This window comes from Chlorocebus sabaeus, chromosome 20 (genome assembly GCF_047675955.1).
Source record: "Chlorocebus sabaeus isolate Y175 chromosome 20, mChlSab1.0.hap1, whole genome shotgun sequence".
In the NCBI taxonomy this organism is placed as follows: Eukaryota; Metazoa; Chordata; class Mammalia; order Primates; family Cercopithecidae; genus Chlorocebus; species Chlorocebus sabaeus.
In genome coordinates, this window is record NC_132923.1 from 3,080,410 (window position 1) to 3,097,927 (window position 17,518).

The 17,518-nt window shown below is 46.3% G+C and overlaps 1 protein-coding gene across 1 annotated transcript in view; it reads right to left on the minus strand.

Moving 5' to 3' along the window:
* ATP1A4 (ATPase Na+/K+ transporting subunit alpha 4) overlaps positions 1 to 17,518 on the minus strand; it is a 36,147-nt gene that overhangs the window by 1,454 nt on the left and 17,175 nt on the right. The window contains exons 11-21 of the mRNA XM_007976520.3: positions 15,207 to 15,396; positions 14,892 to 15,064; positions 12,940 to 13,076; positions 12,469 to 12,619; positions 11,983 to 12,151; positions 10,490 to 10,644; positions 10,134 to 10,257; positions 9,064 to 9,209; positions 4,608 to 4,738; positions 4,390 to 4,491; positions 286 to 377 (exon numbers count right to left, since the gene is read on the minus strand). Of these exons, the coding sequence (XP_007974711.3) occupies positions 286 to 377; positions 4,390 to 4,491; positions 4,608 to 4,738; positions 9,064 to 9,209; positions 10,134 to 10,257; positions 10,490 to 10,644; positions 11,983 to 12,151; positions 12,469 to 12,619; positions 12,940 to 13,076; positions 14,892 to 15,064; positions 15,207 to 15,396 (1,570 nt within the window). The remainder of the gene's footprint in view (positions 1 to 285; positions 378 to 4,389; positions 4,492 to 4,607; positions 4,739 to 9,063; positions 9,210 to 10,133; positions 10,258 to 10,489; positions 10,645 to 11,982; positions 12,152 to 12,468; positions 12,620 to 12,939; positions 13,077 to 14,891; positions 15,065 to 15,206; positions 15,397 to 17,518) is intronic.

The window sequence follows — 17,518 nt, forward strand, 5'->3', positions numbered from 1 at the left end:
CAGTGTGAACTGGAAGAAGGGAGGAGAGGCATCCAGGGGAGACAGGCAGAAGGGAAAGCAGGGACAAGGTTGGAGGTGGGAGGTCTGGAACACAGGGCACTGAGGGTCAGATGGAGCAGGGGGATGCAGCCAAGGGGTGGAGAGGTCTGGGTTCCAGGTGCAGTCAAGGCTGGCAGCGAGGAGGGGAGAAAGTCAGTGGTGGGTCTGGAGGGACTGGGCGGGATGGCGGAGCTAGTCAAGGGGCTGGTGATCACTCAGTCAGAGCGGGGCCCAGGGGAGCCTCACCACCCGGGTACTGACGGATGAGGAGTTTTCTGATTTCATCATAGATGAAGATGAGAATACCGTAGGGAATGGCACAGAGCCACCAGGTTATCCTGTAGAGAGCAAGAGCCAGTCAGCATGGCAGGAGAGACAGATGCTAGAGGACAGGCGCAGAGAGTAATATGCACAGGAATTGCATGTTTCATTGCTTGTGTCTACTATGTGCCTGGGACTGTGCTGGGGACAGTGCAGTTGCGTAACATCTGGTTGATCTTTCCTTTTTTTTTTTTTTGAGACAGTCTCACTCTGTCACTGAGGGTGGAGTGCAGTGGCGTGATCTTAGCTCACTGCAAACTCCACCTCCCAGATTCAAGCGATTCTCCTGCCTCAGCCTCCCGAGTAGCTGGGACTACAGGCATGCACCACCATGCCCAGCTAACTTTTGTATTTTTAGTAGAGATGGGGTTTCCCCGTGTTGATCAAGATGGTCTTGAACTCTTGACCTTGTGATCCGCCTGCTTCGGCCTCCCAAAGTGCTGGGATTACAGGCGTGAGCCACCGTGCCTGGACAATTTTTTGTATTTTTAGTAGAGACTAAATTTTTTGGATTTTCGCCACTTTGCCCAGACTGGTCTTGAACTTTTGAACTCAGGCAATCCGCCCTCCTCAGCCTCCCAAAGTGCTAGGATTATAGGCATGAGCCATCGTGCCCGGCCTGAGACCTACCTTTGAGGAGGTCAAAGCCTGTGGGATTAGTGATTGGGAGTGGAGAAGAGAGGCATGAGACAGAAACATAAAGAGCCAGTGATAGCCGGGCGCGATGGCTCACACTTGTAGTCCCAGCACTTTGGGAGGCCGAGGCAGGCGGATCATGAGGTCAGGAGTTTGAGACCATCCTGACCAACGTGATGAAACCCCGTCTCTACTAAAAATGCAAAAATTAGCTGGGTGTGGTGGCATGTGCCTGTAATCCCAGCTACTCAGGAGGCTGAGGCAGGAGAATTGCTTGAACCTGGGTAGTGGAGGTTGCAGTGAGCGGAGATCGCACCATGGTGCTCCAGCCTGGGCGACAGAGCGAGACCGAGACTTCCTCGGAAAAAAAAAAAAAGCCAATGATAATATAGTATGATAAATGTCATATTAGAGGTACATGCAATGTTCACAAGATTCTCTGCCAACTTTTGTGGAGCCACTGAGGGAGACCCGTGTGCTCTCTGCATACTCTAGGGCTTGTGCCCACAAAGGGGAGGTTGTCTGAGCAGGAGGGGTCTATCTGAGACATCTAATGTGGGGATACTTTGTCAGCGAGTATACTGATGCTTCTGTATTACAAAGATGGGGACATTGTTTTCTTCCTCCACCTCTTTTTATAATTAGACCAGGAAGATGGATTCTGGGGAGGGGCTGAATCAGGACAGCAGTTGTTCCCTTGGATGACAGAAGAAATGGCCCAGACCAGCACTGTCCAATAGAAATATAATGTGAGCCACATGTAAAATTTAATATTTTCTAGTAGCCACATTAACATAAGTAAAATGAAACAGATGAAATTAATTTTAATAATATTTTTATTTAACCCAATATATCAAAAACATTATCATTTAAATATGTAATCAATGTAAACATTATTTATTTTAATTACATTTAATGTGTTTTATAGAGACAGGGACTTGCTGTGTCCTCCAGGCTGGAGTGCAGTGGCACGATCATAACTCGCTGCAGTCTGGAACTCCTGGGCTCAAGCAATCTTACTGCCTCAGCCTCCTGAGTAGCTGGGACCGTCAGTGTGCACTGCTACACCTGGCTAAGTTTTAAATTTTTTTGTTGAGACAATGTCTCACTTTGTGTACAGTCTGGTCTTGAACTCCTGGCCTTACGACATCCCCCTATCTTGGCCTCCCAAAGTGCTGGGATTGGAGCCACTACACCCCCGCCTCAATATTAGCATTATCAAGGTCGGGCGTGGTGGCTCACGCCTGTAATCCCAGCACTTTGGGAGGCCGAGGTGGGTGGATCACGAGGTCAGGAGTTTAAGACCAGCCTGACCAACATGATTAAACTAAAAATACAAAAATTAGCTGGGCGTGGTGATGCGTGCCTGTAATCCCAGCTACTCAGGAGGCTGAGGCAGGAGAATTGCTTGCACCAGGGAAGCGGAGGTTGCAGTGAGCTGAGATTGTGCTACTGCACTCCAGCCTGGGCAACTAAGTGAGACTCCATCTCAAAAAAAAAAAAAAAAAAAAAAGCATTATCAATAAGATACTTATTATTCAGAATGTCTGAACTCAGATATAAAATTTCAACAGTTGAAGGGGAATGTGGTCCAACCAAAATAATGAAGTTGTAATGTAGAAAAATATTTCACATTGCTTTAGTTTTTGACTTTAATTAAAATTGAATAAAATTACAAATTTACTTCCCCAGTCTCACTAGTCTCATATGTCGAAAGCACAGTAGTCGTATATGGATATACGGTATATGGATATACCGTATTGGACAGTACAGGCCTGGGCCATGGTTCATTCCACATGCACACAAATATATACATTTCTACACAAATAGCCACCCCACCCCTTCATTCAACGAACAATTGTTTTATATACTGTGTGTCTGTATTAGGTATTGGGGAAATAAAAATGATAACATGTTGGTCTCATGTAGCTCTCAAGGAGCTCAGGGGAATCAGAGAAAAGAGGGTGAACACACACACACAGAAAACAGAATCGCAATATTAGGTGCTAAGTTTTATGGTTAAGGTGTACACAGAGTGTTTGAAAGCACAGATAATACTCAACGGCATTTGTTATTATGTCTATAATGGCATTAATAGCAACAAGAATAAAGCTACTAGTAACAAGGTGTCCACCATGACCCAAGCATGCTTGGTGCTTTATGCCCATTTCTACGTGTAAATCTCACAACACTCTGCAAGGTCCATCCCTGGAGTGTATTATTGAGACTTTGCAGGTGTAACTGAGGCTCAGAGTGGTGCCGTACTTGTCCAAGGTCACAGAATAATACATAGTATAGTTGAGATTTCCACCTGGGATTGTCAGTGTCTAAGGCCAGTGCCAACGTCTCCTATTAAACATTAATTGAGTACCCACATTGTATAAAGCATCGTGTAAAACACTACAAGGATGGAAAGGTGAGCAGAGTACGGACATACACAGAAATGTGTTGGAAGAAGGACAGGTGTGGTGGCTCATGCCTGTAATCCCAGCACTTTGGGAGGCAGAGGTGGGTGGATCACCTGAGGTTGGGAGCTTGAGACCAGCCTGGCCAACATGGTGAAACCCCGTCTCTACTAAAGGTACAAAAAATTAGCTGGGCATGGTGGTGGGTGCCTGTAATCCCAGCTACTCGGGAGGCTGAGGCAGGAGAATCACTTGAACCCGGGAGGTGGAGGTTGCAGTGAGCTGAGAATGTGCCATTTCACTCCAGCCTGGGCAATAAGAGCAAAACTCTATCTCAAAAAAAAAAAAAAAAAAAAAAAAAGTGTTGGAATAATACATACTACATCCTTAATTGAGGCTACCTATGCAAGTTGGGTTGGGTAATGGGGATGGGAGTGGAATGGAACATTTGCTTTCTTCTCTGTACATTTTTAAATATAAATTTTTCCACATCAAGCATATACTAATGTTAATGCAAAACAAAACAAAGCAAACACCTGGAGTTGAACAAGAGAAGGCACCAGACAATAAGAATTTCAGTAGGCACGATCACATACATATACATTAAAACATATTTGCATAAGTACAACAGAATTAGCTAAGCATAGATTAGGCTATTTTTATGGTTACTTCAGCTCCAAGCAATATGTATCCTTGGACAACTACAGCACACATCATCACGAAAAAGATTTCATTCTGTTAAACACTGGTAAGTCTGCTAAATTTGTGTGTCTAGTGGGTTGTGATCATTTGGCACAGTCTCTAATATCTCCCTAAATAAGATCCACTTATCAGAGCACAGATGACTCTCCTTGTACCGCTGAGTGTACATGTAGCCCCACGTATCCAGGCAGCTCCTGGCTCATTACAATCCTAGTGAAACACACCCTTCCTCTACATGCTCCCCCATTGCTGGACATCCCCTGCTTGCATCCCTTCCCTTACTCACTTGAGTGGGTACATTCGCAGGGCCACGTCCATGCCTGGAGTGTAGGACAGAAATGCAGCCAAGAGTGTCTCCTCCAGGATCCCAAATATTAGGACTTTGTTTCTGGGTAGAAACATTCATGGGTGTGACGGTGAGGGAGAGGAAAAGGCAGGGGGAAATGGTATGTTCTGGTGTGTAGGGCTTGGGAGAGTGTTGGGGCTGTTTTGTGGGATGTTCACCTCATGCCCTGCTGGAAAGCTGAGTTGTGGCGAGTCTTGGAGATGATGAGATCCGCCCACTGCACAACCACGATGGTGACAAAAAAGGCCGTTTGGCACGTGAACTCCACAACTTTTCGTTGCTCATAGGTCTGGAGAGGGCAGGGAGGAGGAGACAGTGTCAGAAGGGGATTCTGTACACCCTAAGGCTTCTTCCCTCTCCCACCTTCCAGGACCCCGGGGCTGAGTCCGGTCCTCATTTTTTTTTCTTTTTTTTTTTTTGAGACGAAATATCACTCTTGTTGCCCAGGCTGGAGTGCAATGGTGTGGTCTTTGCTTACTGCAACTTCTGCCTCCCCGGTTCAAGCAATTATCCTGCCTCAGCCTCCTGAATAGCTGGGACTACAGGCACCTGCCACCACGCCCGGCTAGTTTTGTGTATTTTTTGTAGAGACAGGGTTTCACCATGTTGGCCAGACTGGTCTCGAACTCCTGACCTCAGGCGATTTGACCGCCTCAGCCTCCCAAATTGCTGGGATTACAGGCATGAGCCACCGCGCCCAGCCAGGTCCTCACTCTTTAGACCCCCACAGCACTTCACAGATGTCTCTGTTTTAGCGCTTTTCATGTTGTATTATGATTTGTTTATGTTTTCCTTGCCTGACTGAGAGCTTCTCAAGAAAAACTACTTGCCTTATTTAGCTCTATGTCCTCTCCCTGTGCTTAGTTCAGTGGATGGCATGTAGCATGGTCAATAAATATGGATTGAGCTAATAAGAAGGAAGGGGTAAGAGAAGAAGGTGGAGTTAGAGGGGAAGGCAGGGCTGGGCATGGTGACTCACGCCTGTAATCCCAGCACTTTGGGAGGCCGAGGCAGGCGGATCACGAGGTCAGGAGATCAAGACCATCCTGGCCAACAGGATGTACTGAAACCCTGTACAACCCTGGCCAACCCTGTCTGTACTGAAAAATACAAAAAATTAGCCGGACGTGGTGGCAGGTGCCTGTAGTCCCAGCTGCTTGGGAGGCTGAGGTAAGAGAATGGCGTGAACCTGGGAGGCGCCACTGCACTCCAGTCTGGGCAACAGAGTGAGACTCCGTCTCAAAATAAATAAATAAATAAATAAAATAAAATAAAATAAAAAGAGAGGAAGGCAGAGTCAGGAGATATAGGTCAGAAAGGGTGGGACCAGAGGACAGTGTGAATACAGGGGGGAAAGAAATACCCCAAAGAGTGGTATCAGATAGGAGACATTCATTCATTCGTTTGCTCTTTCATTCACACTTTACACATGAGGAACTTAGAGTCTAGTGGGGAAAATAAGTATGCTCACCATGTCAGCACAATAGATAGGTTATAAAAGAGAGATTGAAGAGGCTATGGGAACACAGAAGAGGTGCATCTAAATTAGACTGGAGAGAAAAGCTTCTGTTTTAAAAACTAAAACAGCATGCTTATAAATAACTCGTAGCTCAAATAAATTTGAAAATATGGAAGACTGCACAATCATGAAATACTACGTATCAAACCCCATGGGATGGGGTAAAGTTGTACTTGGAGAGGAATATAGAGCCTTAAACGATAGAAGACAAGACAAAGGCTGGAAATTGATGAGCCAAGCATGGAACTTAGATTAAGACCAATCAGCATGTTTGTGTGCATCAGATCATCCCACCACTGTCCATCACAGTCAGTTGCCATTTCCTGCATCACTCACTATCATTTCTTGAAGATTTTAGCTTCTGACACTGTTACTCCACTATTATTTCTGTCCTTGTTTTTGGAGATTGAAATGTCCATGTTGATGATCCTTCCAATGCTGTGGTCTCACAGTTCCTTGATCTTCTCCTCCAATGATACTGTCCTCCACTCCCCACCTGGGCTGCTTGCTCCCATCCTTAAACTCTAGATATTGTTCTTTCCAATACCTATTATTTCTTTGTAATTTCAAGCATCTTTCTCTCTCTGACCAGCATTTTTATAATTCCATCTCACTCTAGTATCCTAGTTCCAACACTTCTTGGACCCCATTGGACTTACAATCTCTTGATTAAATATGTTATATATTTGGTTATTATCTGTCTTCCCATCCCTACCTAGAAATAAGCTCCATGAGAGCAATAACTTGATGATTTTTGTTCACTGTCATATCCCCAGGCCCTAGAACAGTACCTGGTATATAGAAGATGCTCAGTAAATATTATCTGAATGAACAAGTGAGTGGCGGAATCACTGGAATTAATGAAAGATATTTAGAAAGCAAGGAGCGATCCTTGCTTCTACAGTGCATCATGCACTTCCTGGGTGGGTGGCTCTATACTAGATTATCTGAAAATTACAGTCATACAAGAGACACAGACGCGCCTTTATAGAGTTTGTTGCTCAGGGCAACTGTTCTCAACACATTTTTGTGATACTTCAAGATGTCTTCAATGTGCAGGGGGGAATTCTTAACTTTTTACCTCAAATTACTTTTAATTACCATTAATTTACTGTCAATAAATTTATATCATGATGCATCTTGGCAGCAGGGAGGAAGTATCAAGATGGAAAACAAGGGCTTGAGCTGGGAGTTGAGATGTCAGCAGGGTGCACAGCAATGAGAACTTTGGGTGTCATTGGATCCTGGAGCAGTGTTGATAGCTGGGAATATTGACATCTGAGGGCCTTTATTTTTTTTTTTTTTATTTTTTTTTTTTGAGACGGAGTCTCGCTTTGTCACCCAGGCTGGAGTGCAGTGGCGCAATCTCGGCTCACTGCAAGCTCCGCCTCCCGGATTCACGCCATTCTCCTGCCTCAGCCTCCCGAGTAGCCGGGACTACAGGCGCCCGCCACTGCGCCCGGCTAATTTTTTTCTATTTTTTAGTAGAGACGGGGTTTCACCATGGTCTCGATCTCCTGACCTTGTGATCCGCCCGCCTCGGCCTCCCAAAGCTGATGGCCTTTATAAGACTCAGCTAGTGGAGGCCAAGTGAGGGGCATCTTCCCAGCAATTCAGATTTGAACACAATTTGAGAAACCTGCAATTGGCTAGGTTTGGAGACATCATGGTGAAGTCGGAAAGTGCTGGGCAGGGATCAAGAGTCCAGAATTCAAGTCCAGCTCTTTTAGGAATTCACTGTTCGACTTTGAGCAAGTTACAGAATCTTCCTAGATCAGTTTCCTCATCTGTAGAATGATGATAATTGACTGTGTCCTCTATGACACTACATTTCTAGCAATAATTGGTGTCACATGTCACATGTCCCACTGTCTTAGAAATTGGGACAGGAGTATTCACAGATACCAAAAAAGCATACTTACTAAAATTCTTGCACACATATTGTTGGGGAGAGGGCTTCAGTTTGAGCTTCATTCATCTTGGATGAAAAGACAACTATAGAGAGGTATCCTCTAGGTCAAAAAGGTTTAGAATGATTAGGAAGGGATATACAAAGAAAATAGGTTTTCAGGTTTTTTTTTTCTTTGAGATGGAGTCTCGCTCTGTCACCAGGCTGAAGTACAGTGGCGCAATCTCGGCTCATTGCAATCTCCGCCTCCTGGGATCAAGCGATTCTCCTGCCTCAGCCTCCTGAGTAGCTGGGATTACAGGCATGCGCCACCATCCCCAGCTAATTTTTGTATTTTTAGTAGAGACGGGGTTTCCTCATGTTGGCCAGGATGGTCTCGATCTCTTGACCTCGTAATCCACCTACCTCTGCCTCCCAAAGGGCTGGGATTAGAGGCATGAGTCACTGTGCGCGGCTGGTCTTCAGAATTTATATTTATTTATTTAGTTAGTTTTTGAGACAGAGTTTTACTCTTGTTGTCCAGGCTGGAGTGCAATGGCATGATTTGGGCTCACTGCAACATTTGCCCCCCGGGTTCAAGTGATTCTCCTGTCTCAGCCTCCTGAGTGGTTGGGATTACAGGCACACGCCACCAGGCCCGGCTAATTTTGTACTTTTAGTAGAGGTGGGGTATCTCCATGTTGGTCAGACTGGTCTTGACTCCCAACCTCAGATGATCTACCCGCCTCGGCTTCCCAAAGTGCTGGGATTACAGATGTGAGCCACCGCGTCTGGTCTCAAATTTTAAATCATATCATTTGAACTGTCAGGGAGGAAGAGTATAACAGGAGAGGACCCAGCATTTATTTCTGGGGCAATCATGGTTAGAACCTGGGACAACAGAAACCGACTCAGAAAAGTTGATATGACAAAGACTTCAAGGAGCCAAAGGACCCAGACAGGCAGGGCCAGACAACAGACAGGAGGAGCCAGCTGGAATGAGCCTATGCTAAACAGAAGAGGATTTGCTGTTGTGACTGGAGACTGAGGGCAAGTGTGAGAATGCTCATACAGGACTGAAGAAAAGGCATCAGCTCTGCTTGTGTGGTGCTTCCCTTCTTCCCTCTTAAAAAATTTGCTAGACCCACTCTCCCCTGTCACTCTCACTCTTACTGGTCTCAGCTCCTACCTTACCCCTTCTACTCACCCACTGCTGTCCGTAGCTGTCCTCCAGGTCATTCAAGTATTTATCTTCCCAGTAGAGGCGGATACCCAGCAGATCAACAGGCCTAAAACCATTCTCAGCCAGGATTACGAAGTAGGTAAAGAATCCAGCCAGAGCCTGGATCATCCCTGTGAATGACAGAGTTGCAGGACAGGGGAGCTTGGTTCAGAGAAGGGCCCCAAAAGGTAGGCCAGGGGAGGGCTGGGGGCTGGGACTTGCTTCTGGCTGGGCTGGTGTGTGTCTGAAGAGTCATGCGGAAGAGTCTTGCCATCAGCTGCCTGAGCCTGTCCTCTCTCATCTCTGTGGGACTTTCCTTCAAGCCCTGACATTTATTTCTAAACTCTGACCCAGAGTCAGCTTTGAATCATATAATCTTAAAACTAAAAAGGACTTTAGAGGCCACTGATTCCCTCTCCCAATTTGTTTTTTTTTTTTTTTTAGACAGAATCTTACTCTGTTCATCACTCACCCTATTTTCTGAAATACCATTGCACTTGGAAACTCAAGAACAAAGACTTCTAATGACTCTCAAATGTCTGTCAAGGCTGACCCTAACACAAGTGATATCTATGTCTACAGCCTTATTTTTCACTACTTTATAAAGACTAAGGGTTCTACCAACCTGGTTTATTCACTCTTCTCTAACTGTGCCATATGAAATTCCCCACTCCTTTGGTCTCCCACACCTGACCATACACTTACTAGTCTAAGCCCCATTTTCCCACACCAAGTTTAAGTCCTATTTCCTGCAAAAGGCTTCTCTGGCTATCCTCATAATGGTGAGCCTACTTGCTTTGTAATCCTGTAGCATGTTCTGTCTATACTCATTACTTGGCACTTGGAGTTGCTATCATTTTATGTATGTTTGTTCCTTTTGTACTGGACTCTAAGTCAAGGGCAGATCAGAGGTGAGTGGTTCTTTGTGTTTTCAGGGCCTAGAACAGTTTGTTGCTGAGAAAGTATCTCCCTGACTTCCAAACTGAGATGGCTCACGTTGCCAGGCAGGGGCAACCACTCCCCGCTCCCTCCACTCCTCATTCCTCTGGGCGCACCAATCTGTCCATAGGCCACGCCAATGAGACGGTGGTTCACCAGGTTATCCGTCTTTGGGTTCCGTGGAAGCCTCTTCATGATGTCGCTTTCAGCTGACTCATAAGCCAAGGAGATGGCAGGGACCTGGAGGATGGAGGGTGGGGACGACAGGGGTCACAAAGTTCAGAAGGAAACTCAGCAGTAATTCGAGCTCTACCCCTCTGTCTTGACGCAGCCTCAATCCATCTCACAGGAGGTGCGAGAGCTGGGTCATAAGTGGGTTGTCCTGAGTTTTAGTAAGGTAGCTCCAGGCAGAAAGAAGGGAGCTTAGGAGGCAGAATTCTGGGAATCTCTTGCTCACCAGCTTGGCCCTTACCATGTCAGTGCCAAGATCAATGCAGAGGATGGTTATGGTTCCCAGAGGCAGGGGTATACCGAGGATGATGAACATCAGGAAGGGGGTGATCTCAGGGATGTTGCTGGTCAGGGTGTACGTGATGGATTTCTTCAGGTTGTCAAAGATCAGGCGGCCTGGGGAGGATGGTCAACCTTCTGTGAGAAGCCCTGGGAGAACACACCTCCCTCCTACCAGCTCCAGGACAGACAGGCCACCTCGAAGAAGTGTCACAGTCCAGGAAAGGGTCTGGAAGTCCTAGACCTTCAGGGTCCCAGTATTGTTTCAAAATTGTGTGCCTTTTAATCGGAGCCATGCCGTCTGTGTACTCTTTGTTCTTAGATTCACCCTAGCTAACGTTATCTGATCTCTGAAAATTAGCAGGGTTGGGCCTGGTTAATCCTGCAATGTTTGAGAATGTCAGTATAAAAGCCTTTACAAGATTAAGGCTGAAATGGAAAGAGCCGGGGCTTGGGACAGGCTTGTGTTCAAATCCCATCTGCTGCCATAGCTAGCTATGACCTTGGGCACCCTCACCTCTGTGAGTTTCATTCCTCCTGCCTTGCAAGATTACTGCATCCATCTTGACTGCCTTGTCAAAGATCGAATCCCTCTCTGCACTCTCTGCTTGGTCTGTCCCATGACACTTAGCTTCTTTTAACATACTATATAATTTACTTCTTTGATTGTCTATCATCCCCACTAGAAATTAAGTTACACGAGGGCAGGGATTTGTGTCTTTTGTTCTCCCTACTGTTATATCCCCAGTATCAAGCATAGTGCCTCCCACATAATCAGTGTTCAAACGAACTTATCGAATGGAGTGGATATAAAATACCAAGCAAAGTGTCAGGATTATGCAAGGTTTCAGTAAAATGGTAATCATTATTATGATGTGGATTGCTATATGTTTCAGTAAGATAGCTCCAGGCAGAAAGCAGGGAACCTGGAATGCAGAATTCTTGGGCTCTCCTGTTTGCCGGAGGGCATGCTCTTCACAATTCTCTGGGGCAGAGGGTGTGTAATTGGGCTCATGCAGTCAATTCATGGGTCAAGCTCCAGCTGATCCTGATGTGTCACCATTATTTAGGCAACAGGTTCCTAGAAGACCCTCCTAAAGATGGCAGCGCATGGAATAGTTCCAGGGGTGTGGCTACATCTTGGAACTTGCTGTGGGCCTACTTGAATTCCAGTGAGAGGAAAATGAAGATATTATGTTATACCAGAGTCCCAGTCTCCCTGATAGGAAAATAAAATGAATAAAGTGGACTTTTCTCTGCTCTCATCAAAAGGGGTTGCAGATAGTGAGGTACCAGCTGATCTAATTTGCAAAATTTTGTCTTATAGTGATTTTCTTCCGAGTCCGTACAGGCTCATGGAGGTTGGATGATGGGAAAAGAGAAAGAGGGGATGTACACCAACCCCCACCTGAGTCCAAGGTTGAAGTCTCCACCCTGGGCACCCTGCCTCCTCACCCTCCTCCACCCCCGTGACGATGGAGGCAAAGTTGTCGTCCAGCAGGATCATGTCGGCTGCCTGCTTAGAGACGTCAGAGCCAGAGATGCCCATGGCAATGCCAATGTCAGCCTTCTTCAGTGCAGGGGAGTCGTTCACCCCATCACCCGTCACGGCCACAATGGCTCCCTGAGGAAGTTCAGACAGAGGGAGTGAAAAATTTATTGCATCAGATCCAGAACTAGTCCCAAAGATCAGTATGATTTCTGCATCCCTCGTTTCCTGATGTAATCATGCTTGATCTAGGGCTCCTGTTCTTCTCCCACTCCTCCTAAGATATTTAAACTTTCAGGGAGCCCCCAAACTGAAGGCCACCATGGAGGTTCCAGATGGGTACTCTCTGGAGTCTCCTCCAGCCCAGCCCATATATTCCTCTGCTTGGTTTGGAACTGGGCTAAGCCACAGGAGTTCTGCCAGTTTCCTTGGGGCTCCTTTTCCTTCCTTACCAGCCTCTGACATCCCTCGACAATGAGGAGCTTCTGCTGAGGGGAGGTCCGAGCAAACACAATCTCAGTGTGGTTCTGGAGGATCAGATCAAGCTGCTTTGACTGTAAGTCCTTTAGTTCTGTACCATGCACCACAATGGCTTTGGCAGCACTGAGGGAAAATAATTTCAAAAGGCTAGTTTTGGGTGTTGAGAATTCACCAGGGGTCTTGGTGCCAATCTTGACTATAGCTTCATTGCTTCTTCTTTCAACCTAGTCTTCTCACTTGTCCCTAGCCCTATATTGTCCCCAAATTAACGCATCCTATTCCCTCCCCACACTTTTGTCAACCACTTCTCTCTTTACTTCTTTCTTCATCTTGCTTCCTACCTATTGAAGGAGACTCCAAGAACTTTAGTAAAGTGGCCTCTGGGTGGGGCAGGCTGGGGATGGAGGGAACATGGCAGATCTTGAGTTCTTTAGTGATCTCACCTGGCATCAACCTTGCTAATAGGGATCTTAAGCTGGGCAGCAACTTCCTCTGCCATCTCAGTGCCTTCTGAGATGATGCCCACACTCTTGGCAATGGCCTTAGCTGTAATGGGATGATCTCCTGTTACCATGATCACCTGGGTTGGGAAGGGGAGGGAAGAGGAGCAGAATCATCTTCAGAGCCTGGATCCTTCATCTTCTCTAAGAACTGACAGACCACTGCTTTTTTTCAACAAGGATTTTAGTTGCTCATTCCCAAGAACTTGTGGTGTAGACCAAAAACCATGCTACTGTGATTTCAACCCTCGGGAGTGGGTCAAGACCATGAGACCATAAAACAGGACAATTTGGGTCCTAGATTTACCAGGAATAAGCCAGAGATTTGACTATATTCAGAATTTCATTTAATTGCTCCAGAAGCTATTCTGCTTTCTTAAGTGCAAAGGCAGAAACACCTACACATAGAACAAGTGGTAATAAAGGAATGTCTGGAATAATCCATCTGCCTAGCAAAATTTCATCTAAGGCCCAGTGCATTGAAATTCTTACTCTACCTTTCTTCTTTCTGTGGCCTCACCCTGCCCCTTGGTTTCAGGTTGGTTTTGGATACCTGGTACCTAGTCCTGTCCCATTTCTACCCAAAGATGAATACCCAGGCTATGTGCTTTCATAGCATTCCATTCCTGTCATATTTCAGCACTTGCCACACTTCTCTGTATGGTGATTGCCTGTTTCTCTCTCTCCCGCACTAGACTGAGAGCTCTGCAAGGGTGGCTTCCTTGTAAAGTTTCCTGCCCTAGCACAATGCCTAGCAGATAGTAAGCCATCAACAAATAATTACTGAATGAAGGAATGGAGGAATGATCACTACCTGGAAATCACTGCTCAAGGTTCCCAAGTCCCTCCCAGCACACATGGCCCAGACTGACCCCAGACAAACTGCCAACAGTCACAGGTCTAACACAGAGCCAGTTCCAACAGAGAGCACCTAGTTCTCCTTAAATACCTCCAATCCCCCAAACCTAGGAGCCAGAATATACAGGTAATCCAGAATGTAAGGTATGAGCAGGGAAGGTGTCTATATCTAAGCTGTAAAGATGTGTATGAGTCTTAGAATTTGACCCAGGAAACATGGGACACAGAACATCTCAGAATTTGAAGAATTCTATTGCTGCCATTCCATGAAGTTCAAGGCCCAACCTGACCAAAGAGGATTTTCTACCTCTGGGTTTGTTCTGAAGCTGAACTTCACTCTCGGTTGGACCGATTTTTGGTTTCCAGTTTTTACACCTGGACATATACCTCTTAGGGCAGCTGTTCACACCCATTGAAGATCCTTCAGCTCTCAATATCTCGTTCTCACTATTGCCTGGTCCAGAGCCCCAGCCCTCCTAGGCTCACCCTTTTACCACCTATCTCGGCAGCCCATTTACACGACGTCTTCTAGCACTTTGCTATTCCTAGTGTGGTCTGCAGACCAGCAGCAACAGCATCACCTGGGAGCTTGTCAAAAATGCAGTCTCTCAGGTTGTCCTGGACCTTCTGAAGCCAGATATGCATTTCAGAACGATCCCTGAGGGATCTGCACGCACGCTGGTCTGAGAAGCACTGTGCTGGACACTGGTTCTCAGACTTCTCTGCTCATTGGAAACTCCAGGAAAGTTTTTAAAAATACCGTTGCCAGGATCCTATCCTGAGAGTTTCTAATTAAATTAGTCTGGGGTGTGTCCCAGACATCCAATTTTTAAAGGCTCCCTGGTGATTCTAATGTTCAATACAAGTGGAATTCTAACTAGAGAGGAAACTTACTATTAAATAGAAATCGGAAGCCCAAGGAAACAGAAATCGGCTCAATTAAACTAAGATTATTGAGCATTTACTCTGTGCAAGGCCTTCTAGTAGATGCTCCAACTTGTGACAGGTGGGGGCTCCTGGGCTGGCAAGTTATTTACCTTAATTCCTGCACTACGGCACTTGCACACAGCATCAGACACGGCAGCTCGGGGAGGGTCAATCATGGATATGAGGCCCACAAAACAAAGGTTATCCATGGGGAAATTTATTTCATCTGTATTAAACGGGAATCCCTTGGAGAAGCTGCTAGGCAGATTCAAGAAGCAGAAGCCTGGAGAGACACAGAGGGAGGGACCAGTATCATCCAGCACTCTACATTCCTATCTGCTTACCCCAACATCCTTGATTTCTCACCCCACGGATAATAACCATTTTGATGCCATTCTTTAAAAAATTCTCCTACAGCTCCTCACCTAGCACACGTTCCCCAAGACCTCCCAGTTCTAAATAGGTCTTTTGGAAGGCTTCCTTCATTTCATCGTTCATTGGGTACTCTTGCCCATTCAGAAGAAAAGTAGAACAAAACTCCAAGATCCTCTCCGGAGCACCCTTCATCATCAGTACGTGGGTCTGGGGGCTGTCCTCCCGAAGGTGGATGGACATCTAGGGAGAGCAGAGGGAGCACTGATGGGACAGGAGGAGAGAACAAGGATCAGGGGCAAAAAGAAGGGGAAGATTTCAAAGGTAAAAAGACAGACAACGTGTTTCATACTCCCATTTCTTTTGTTCCCTCAGGTTGAGCCCAGCCCCTCCTCCTTTTTCCAGGAAACTGCAGCCTGGTATTATTTGCACAGGAATCTCTATTATCTTCATAGCCGGAAGCTCCCTGGGGGCAGGACCAGGCACTCTCACTTTCCCCCTGCATCCTTCCTTGCCAACTGGATGGCGAGAGAGCAGAAATAGTGGGACTGGCAAAGAAAGAAAGCAGAGTAGACAGGAAAGAAAAAGAGTCTGAAGGCCAGGCGTAGTGGCTCATGCCTGTAATCCCAGCACTTTGGGAGGCTGAGGCGGGTGGATTGCTTGAGGTCAGGCATTCAAGACTAGCCTGGCCAGCATGGCAAAGCCCCGTCTCTACTAAAAATACAAAAATTAGCTGGGCATGGTGGTATGTGCCTGTAATCCCAGCCACTTGGGAGGCTGAGACAAGAGAATCGCTGGAACCCTGGAGGCAGAGGTTGCAGTGAGCCAAGATTGCACTATTGCACTCCAGCCTGGGTGACAGAGCCAGACTCTACCTCAAAAAAAAAAAAAAAAAAAAAAAGTCCAAAGACCTATGTTCTGGGGCCAGCAAGAATGCATTATGGCCTCAGATCAGTTCATTTAACCTTACAAAATCTTAGTTCCTTCGACGAAACATAAAAGTGTCTGCCTGGCCTCCTTCCTGGGGTTTTTCGTTGTGTTTCGTTTTTGTGTTTGAAGACGGAGTCTTACTCTGTCACCCAGGCTGGAGTGCAGTGGTGTGATCTCAGCTCACAGCAACCTCTGCCTCTGGGTTCAAGTGATTCTCCTGCTTCAGCCTCCTGAGTAGCTGGGAGTACAGGCACCGCCACTATGCTGGGCTGATTTTTTGCATTTTTAGCAGAGATGGGGGTTTCACCATGTTGGTCAGGCTGGTCTTGAACTCCTGACCTCAGGTGATCTGCCCACATTGGCCTCCCAAACTGCTGGGATTACAGGCATGAACCACCACACATGGCCCTTCATTGGGTTTTTATAAGAGATAGTGTAGAAAATACTTTGACAACTGTGAAGTACAATCCAAAAATAAGTTAGTCATTCTAGTGCCTGGACCTCTGTCTCCCAAAAGCATGAGAAGTCTCCTGAGAGGGGCTAGCTAGTGTGGCTGGGCATGGGGATCCTTGTGGCTGTGGTGAGGGAGGGAAAGGGCACATTCATGAAATGAACCCGAGGGGACAACCCACAGCAAGGAGAGAGAAATGTGGGTTTTGCATTTCCTCTTGATCTCTGATGTATGAAAAGGAGCTCTCCATGGGGTTCCTCTTGTGATGGACAGGAAATGCCCGCTAGGTCGCCTGTTGAGAACAAAATCGACGCATTGAAAGGAACAGTGGGAGTGCAGAGGAGGCCAGACTGTACTGCCCACAGTACAGTAAGCAGGGTGGGAAACCAGTGCACAAAACGTGGTTACAACTGTTCTGTTAGTTTGTTCAGTTACATTCAAAATATGCTTAAGCAATTAAGAGGAAGAACCGTAACTCACTTAAGCAGAAAGCTGGAAAAGGTTTAAAGAGCTCAGTTTTCTAAGTGCTCAGTAAAATGTGTTGAATAAGTGAAGGGCCCAGGAGGTGAAGGCAAGACCTATTAGTAATTTGGTCACGGAAGAAAATCACATGTTGATAGAAAATTACAAATAAAAGAGACGGAGGGAAAAGTCTGGAAATGCTGGAACAGAGCATCTTCTTCGTTTCCTTTTTATCTCAGAGGGAAACAGACCAAGCTCTGCAAACCACCAGCAGTCTGAGATGTCTCTTGCAAAGACTGGAGTCTCCACCGTTAGGGCAAGCTAAGGAAGGCACAAACTGAGGGCCTCCCAGAGCAAGTGCCTGCCAGAGCTTGGTGGCCAGTGGGACAGTCTGTCACACTCGGTGAACCACTGAGGACAAGTCTGCCATTTGAACCACATGTTCAGTAGCTCAGAAGAGGCACCGACATAGTCATTTGGGAGAAAGTCACTATTTGTTGGATGTGCCAACATACGTTGTGA